This window comes from Genypterus blacodes, unplaced genomic scaffold, assembly GCF_046128005.1.
Source record: "Genypterus blacodes isolate CSIRO-AG114 ecotype Tasmania unplaced genomic scaffold, CSIRO-AGI_Gbla_v1 ptg000176l_1, whole genome shotgun sequence".
NCBI classification, from domain to species: Eukaryota; Metazoa; Chordata; class Actinopteri; order Ophidiiformes; family Ophidiidae; genus Genypterus; species Genypterus blacodes.
The window spans coordinates 721,554-729,467 of NW_027466977.1; the positions used below are offsets into that span (position 1 = coordinate 721,554).

The 7,914-nt window shown below is 46.6% G+C and overlaps 1 protein-coding gene across 1 annotated transcript; it reads right to left on the reverse strand.

The window, feature by feature from the left end:
• Positions 1–130: 130 nt before the first annotated feature.
• On the reverse strand, positions 131–6,737 carry LOC143014025 (gap junction gamma-1 protein-like). Its single transcript, XM_076167795.1, has 3 exons — positions 6,550–6,737; positions 1,652–2,831; positions 131–1,531 (listed from the first exon to the last, which is right to left on the reverse strand). Exons 2-3 carry the CDS (start codon positions 2,796–2,798, stop codon positions 1,518–1,520), a joined length of 1,161 nt encoding a protein of 386 aa, XP_076023910.1. The 5' UTR covers positions 2,799–2,831; positions 6,550–6,737; the 3' UTR covers positions 131–1,517.
• Positions 6,738–7,914: the final 1,177 nt, after the last annotated feature.

Consider the following 7,914-nt stretch of genomic DNA (forward strand, 5'->3'; position numbering starts at 1 on the left):
CTGTTTGTCATTTGTCGATTTTTGATAAACCTTGAAGTGCAATATTGGACCTGAGAGTTGCTCAGATGGTGAGATGATTCATTCAGGTTCTCCCACAAGAATGAATGTTAAACACAGATTTGTTGACAACTTTTTTATTTTTCAAACTAACCACAAAGAACTATCAGTACAAAAAGGTATAAAAAGTACAAAAAGCATTGTTCAAAAATAACTTGAGATGACCTTATTCTGGTTGGCACTCGTGGCACTGCAGGCTTGGTTTAGAATAGAAAAGATGGCATTAGAGTGCATTCAAGGCATTTTGATTCACATTAAATGATTTCATGTTTACAGCAATACTAACCAAAATATCAGCACGTTCAGACACGAACATGCAGTTATCCCTTTTGTTTATTTGATGAAAACACAAAGGATCGATGTGTAGTGACAAAAAAATAACGGAATGATTCAATAATCAAAAATGACAGAGCGGCAGGTTGGACTGTTGCATTCGCTCTGTTGATCCATTTTCACAAAGCGATGGTTACGGGCAGACTTAGGCTTCACAGAGCTAAGACAGCAGTGAACTTTTTCCTTTTTTTTTTAAACCAAAAAACATTGGCCACAGTGACAAAAGTCTCAACAACACAGAAATCTACTCTAACATACAAAAATAAAGAGCAGTATCAAATACACGTTGAATCAATACCGAAACAAGACCATGTCAAGAGTTTACACGGATTTCAAGCATTACCCAGGTTTGTTTATTACTTTGGACAAAGGCACCACACGCGTCTTCCAGTTACCATGGAGGCACCAGACTGGGAATGTTGACTGGTGCAATGCCAACATTTATCAAAACATCAATAAAAAAAAAAAGTGAGGATATGTCTCAACTGTCCAGCTTCCATCGGCCATTAGAAGTTGACCAATGTCCGAACTGCATATGAATGTCAGCATACATACACTTAAGAGAACCATTTCATGGATTTGTCTTCCCAAAATCCGCGTAAGTACGACAGTTACTTCAGTACCTTTGTTCTTGCTTTATGAGTGATACCTTTGGACCCTTAAAGTTTAAGGTTTGTTTTTGCTCTGCGACTGGCTTTGCTTTACCTCAACAAAATGTCAAAAAGAGAAGTTCCAGTTTAGGTCAAAGGCAAAATTGAGATGAACCCACTGTGAACATCTGACAGAGGACAAACTATAACTACTAATTCTAAACTCTCAAAATAAAAACAAAAACTAATAAACAAAATTAGCTGCCCTGAGGAAGAAGCGCAGGTAACCGTTCGTGTTGCATGACGGCAGTGTGGACTCACTTTGGCTCGTCTTAGTCGTTCAAGTAGGGCTGGATGGGCTGAGGTTCCGTTCTGCTGGACCACGGCAGGCAGGCCGTAACACTGATGGGCTCGGGATGAGTAGATCCTCCTCGAGCAAAGTTCTCAAGATGCACACACATTCGAGATTCACTTCATTTCTGCTCACTGTCCAGGATGTGAACTGAATTCCACAGCGCCAACTGTGCTGATGAGAGCCTATGAACGAAGACCTGGGAGCAAGAACATGGTGTCAACATTAGAGGCAGATTTTTAACTTGAAACACTTGAAGGTCTTCAAAATATAGTACAAACCAGAGGAAGTTGTTACGGTGTGAGGATGCAATGCTCACCTTTCTCACACTTGCTGCTCTGCTTCTCCTGGGCAAAGTTCAGTCTGTTCTGCTCCACTGCGGTGCCGTTGGACTCTGGGCTGCTGCTGCGTGTGGGGCTGTTTTCCTCATTCTGGTAGGCCAGGTCCAGGTGCTGCTGGGCCAGTTTCAGGTGCCGGCGCAGCCTCTCCAACTCCCGTGATGAAGCTTCGTCCCCAAACGACTCGCGGCCAGAGTCTGCCAGGTTATCCCGGAAGCCCAGTTTTCCCGACGGGTCCTTCTTCAGCGCAGTGTGGTAGCCCGGAGGCGCAGACGGCTGGCGGCAGATGGAGGACCTCTGGCTGGCCAAGGCCGAGTGACGGGGGGTGGGAGGGCGAGACCGCGGTGTACAGAAGCAGTCGCGGATGCCGCTGATGCCGAGGTGGAGGATCTCCAACAGAGTGAACAACAGGCAAAGAGCGCTGACAGCATACATGATGAGGAGGAAGATTGTCTTCTCTGTGGGACGGGACACGAAACAATCCACCGTGTGTGGGCAAGGTGAGCGTGTACATATGTAAGATGGCGCCACTTCCAGCCCATACAGGATGTACTGTCCAAACAGGAAGGAAACCTCAAAGGTGGCACGCGAGAACAGCTGAAACACGTAGACCTTCATGAGGCCATCACGTTTGATACGACGGCGGCCATCGTGCTTCTTGCTGGGTTTCTCCACTACCTCCTTATCCTTCTCTGGCTCAATCTCCTCTAGGATCATGGGGTCCTCCTCTCCGTTATCTTCCGCTTCCTCATAGTCACGGTTGGCACCACGGCTGACAATGGGCATCCTCTTCCTCCCGCGAGGCTGGTAGTCATTGTCTTCCATGCGAGCGATCTTATGCATAGCAAAGCCCAGGTACATGATGGTCGGTGTTGTGATCATAATCACCTGGAAGACCCAGAAGCGAATGTGCGAGAGCGGCGCAAAGGCGTCGTAACAAACATTCTCACAACCAGGCTGCTGCGTGTTACACACAAATTTACTCTGTTCATCGTAGTAGATCGACTCGCCGCCTACAGCCGTCAGCACGATGCGGAACACGATGAGTAGCGTGAGCCAGACTTTGCCCACAAACGTGGAGTGGTTGGAGATCTCATCCAACAGGCGTGTAAGGAAACTCCAACTCATTTTGCCTCTGGAGTCGGGACGGACCTCTCAAATCTGCACAGAGAAGACAAACACGTTAAGTCAAGTACATAAGTCAGTGTGCACATGTGATAGTCTCATAAGCTTAAAACAATCATACAATTTCAAGGTTTACTCCTTTTGCTGAAGATTTTTACCCAAAGCGACAATACAACACAAGGAAGGAAGATTCTAGTGCAAACCTTCAATAACCTGAGGATGAAAGTTGAGTTCGAACAGCGAGAGGTGAAACAAGACTGAGGAACATCTGTCTCAAACTGATATTGACTTCATGTGTTATTGCACCTATGAGCCAAAAGGTGGAGCCACTTTGTTACCAGATGTTGACTAAACTAACACTTGATGTTGGGGGAAAAAAATCCTCCCTCACACTTCTGCAGCCATGTGCAGATATCAGAGATTGTGTTCACCTCAGACTTCACACTTCTTTATATGAAACTAAACCTGAGTTTTCAAGCCCTGATTTATTTCATATCCGGTTCCAGAGCCTTGTTTGCTTTTCAGACCACCACCGTCTCTGTGATCTTGAGAATTGACATGTGGTGCCTGAGCTAAACTCCCAGTAGCTTTTAACACCCCCCAATACCTCATCAAACGCATCTGAACGACTCACACGTTCATTTCCAAGGCGTCATAATCTCAGTCTGACAGAAACAACGGCGTAAAGACTTAATTTAACTTAATTAAACACTTTGCAGCCATTTAGGGACTCCTGTGGTTTAACACCCTCTGTGATCACCGTCTTACCAGCTTCTGCCGAGTAATTATCCAGCGCTATAAAACCCCATGTCGACTTGAATGCTGCGCGCAAAACCAAAAGAGAGCGACAACTGAAACATGCAGGCCGCCTGTTCATGTTTCACCTCTGAACGTTTCTCTTACGTCAAGCTTAAGTGTGCTGCAACCGTTGGTTGTGCACTTGCAAGCACCTGCCATGTTTATCTGCAGTCAACCATCTCGTTGGTTAGGCAGAGATGGTGTAGCTGATAGGCAAGGAAGCACCTGGTTCAGCTGTTTAGAGAGAAACACTGTCTTGCAACCGTTTCATTCTTACCTCACAGACCTACAGGCTATGCTAGACCAGTGACTGATTACCAGAACACTGAGCAGTTGCTTTTTTTCCCCCCTTCATTTTATTTTACATCCCAGGCGGGCCAGGACGGGGTTGTATGGATGCGGGGTGAGATGTCCTCTGTCTATTTTTTTTTTTTCTCTCTTCTCTCCTTTCTGTGCCACAGCCTATGATACTAGCCTATCTGTTTGACTAGAAACACTGTATCCCTATGAGATCATTGCAATGTCAATCTACTTGTATTCTACCTCAGGGTCTACGTTTTAAGTTTGGCAACAACAATACCATTGATAGTGCAGCTCTCCTTCTTTCTCTCATCTCTCTCCTCTTCCCCCTCTTTCTGTAAAAAAAATGATCTCCAAAATATCCAACAATTGTATGCGCAATGTGATGTAAAATGTAAATTACAAATAGCAAAAAAAGGTAACGCCGTCTGCTGTTGGTGAGTCAACATTCAGACACGCACACTATAATACACACAAAGCTATTGACAGATTGTATACTTTCCACTTTTCAGGGTTTCATGTCAGGGTTCTTGTCAGTGAAAAGCAAACTGCAAACTAAGAACCAATAGTCGAGAAAATAGCGGCGACTAACACACATTTAAGTTGCCGGGACAACAGTGTCCCATAGAGATATCATCTTCCATCTAGTTTGGGTCGCTTATGAAGTATGGGTTCTATTCTCTCTATGACGCATGATGTCTGGTTCCAGCCTCAAAGACCATCCGTCTCTTCTTTCCCTCAGCTTCCCGCAGAATGAGCCACAGTCATGTACTTTTCCCTTTCTTCACGGTTTTCCTTTCTGCTCCAAGCAAACCCGGCCACGTCCTGCAGATGAGTCAGATGCAGCGGGCAACGAGGGCGTCGAAACCAAGAGACAACGCTCAACCAGTGTTTCCCCGAGGTCAAAACATCGGAATTCAAACTAATACGGCCAAGATCACGCCTCTGACACGGCCACACAATAGACTTATGTAGTTTAGTACAGGTGTGGCACAACGTCGGGAAATAAGTTATTGCTCAACCGTCAACTAACAATTAAATAACTTGACCAACCTGCTGCCACCCACGCACACACACCCAGTGGAGAAGCTTAAAGGCCTTGGGTGAAGTGTGGGAGTGTGAAGGGCGGCATTTCATGTAGACTAGAGGGTGAACCATCCCTTGATAAATACAAAGGTTTGGAATGACACACACCACCAATGACACACACACACACATCTGTCAAGTTAACAAGACGACACTCCAGGCGACCCAGAGAGCTGCCATCTCAGCCGGGCCGTAGAAACCCAGTTCTTGAGAGCTGATTTGACTGTGGCTATAACTCAGAACAGAGCGGCAAGCTCTGCTTGTTGTGTTCGTCTTAGAACAAGGACTCAACTCTGAGGCATAGCTGCATGTTCAGTGTGGAACATGTACACATTCTGCCTTTCCATCATAAAAACCATCAACAACTCTTCTTTGAAACAGACTGCCCCCTATTGGCCTAGTAGGGGAAGGTCTGGTCACTAAAAGTCGACGACCTGCACCATTTCCTCCAGAAACATCAGATCTGCCACAATTAAAGAAATATTCTTTATGGTGTTGTAATTGAGAGGTACATGGTGTCAGTTAAAAGCTTCTGTCCCCAACTACACACTGATCAGTGTCCCAGAAAAGTCTGCGACGTGCCGATGAACACTTTCCAACCTTCCACGTCCCCTCCCGCTCCTCTGGCTTATCTGTGGGACTTCAAGTAACACAGCATTGCTTCCGAGAAAGGAGCCGATCCGGAGATAAAGACACCGATCGGGCCCCGCAGAACAGAGACGCTTTCATGGAGCTCACATCTGGGAGGGCAGGAAGCGATCACAGCCACCGGATTGTGAATTATTGCGATTAAAGGGGCAGAAAAACAAACAAATATGCCGTCACATCAGCTGAAAGGCTCCGGGTGCTCGTAGAAACACAGCAGAGAACGCTGTACTCTGGTTTAAATGCGGAGAGTAAATTAATCAGTCGGAATCCAGTGAGGTACAATCATCGCAATGGAGAAGTGATCAAATTTGTGCAAAGATGACGCAATTAGAGCGGCTAGCGGGGCAAGACGCGGTGGTCCCACAGCTGGAGGATCGATGAGGAGCAAGACCAGGGCTGAGACTGGACCACGTGGCGTTCAGGAACATGTTAAAAACAAGGGCAGATTATGAATTTGGGTGAAGTAATGATAAATAAAGCCCAGTGGTGACCTGGCGGAGGTATGGAGCTCCCTGCGCGCTCCTCCATCACCAAACCGATGCCTCTCAATCCCACAAATACATCTCGAAACGGTGGAGAATCACAGCTCACGGTACGAACCAGAGGTTTATAACGCGCCAATGAAACCAAACTTAGCGACAAATCCATACCAGATAATCGATTTTCCGTTTTTTTTAATCGATTGACCACGACTTCTGCAAGCTAGTGCGCGCAAACCCGGGACTGTGCTGGAGCTCAATGTTCCGAGTCTGACTCCGTGAGCGGACAATGATGAGGCTGAAGTTCACAGAAATGTTCCCAAACGAAGGTTGGAGTAGAAGTTGTTGCTCAAACTTGTGTAAACGCTGAGTCGTTAGCCAAAGGCTCCGCGGTGATGCTGGAAGTGGCGTTAGCTTGCGCGCTTTGTTTGTGCGGGTCTCACCTTTGTTTGGAATCCCCGTTTCCCCCGAAAAACTTCTTCCCTTTTTCTGCGTTTTGTCCTCCAGCAAAGAACCAAAGTCCCGCTTTAGTATGAACCCATCCAGGTTCGTGTCGCCGGTGCAGCGTGTGTCCTCCTCCGGATCAGGTTTGTACTGCGGGGTGCAGACAAAGACTCCTCCAGATCCCAGTTCCCCCCCATTCCTCCTCCTCCTCCTGCTAGTCCGCGCCGGGCTCTCCCCCCTCCCCTCCCCTCCCCTCCCCACCGCCCCGCCCCCATCCCGTCCCTATCCAGCTCCGTGTTTTGCTCAGAACTAACAAACTCAGACTGTGGAACATCTGACAGCACAAACCAGAGGACTCCACTCGAACTCTCTCATAACTCCTCATTCTTTCTCTTTTGTTGAGTCCTATTCTTATTTAACAGCACAGTGTTGGTGTCACTGTGCAGATGAAATGTGAATGAAATTCTATCTATTGTCCCCTGTTTCACACACACAGAGCAAGAAGATCTGCACATTTACATCCACACACAGACAATGGAACAAACTGCTGCTCTGAAAGTCAGAAGGAGCCAAAAAGGTGTAGGGAAAGTAATGAGGCCTACAGTAGAGACACAACAGGATGGCAAAGGACAGTCTACGTCTCGCTTGTTGGGTAGCAGCAGCTTTTCTGTAGGCAGCGGCTCTGTCACTGCCTCCATTTGTTTTTGCTGGATGTGGAGTAACTTACAGCAGGCAGATAAGCGGCACCTGAGTGGGTTGTGTCTTCCTGCTGAGCCAGATGTTGGGAGGTTGTTGCAATATGAGAACCTTCCTCCTTGCCACGCTTTTGTTCCACTATGCTTTTCTTCACTCCTGCTTTTGTACGTCTTCAAACCCACAACCCTCTGATCGAGGCACTGATTTTTGCCAGTAGGTACCATGCTGCAGGGGATGTGTGTGTTTTAAAAAAAACTAAAACAAAGGAAGGTTTGTGTGTTTGGAACAGTGCTGTGATGTGTCACACACATACCGAGTCAGGCCCCTGAACTCAGCACTAATCAAACATGCCTGTTATGATAATAAATTGTTATCTGTATGCACTATGCTGTTACTGTTCCACTCAATCAAATGTGAAATTGCTTTCAAACCACTGAAATTCCTATAAGCTTACGCTGCATTTTCTTCCTAGAGGCCTAAATCAGTTATGTGCTGTCCCCAGATGAATGATTGCAGGCATCCAGTCCATCAGTCCCTGCAACAGTCCTCAGATTGAATGATCACATTCTTCATCCCAGATCTCCTCAAATGCCCGTCATCGGTCTAACTTCGTTACTTAAGCACCTGTCCTGGCAGAAAACGCAGACAAAGCAAATCTATTGTCCTCC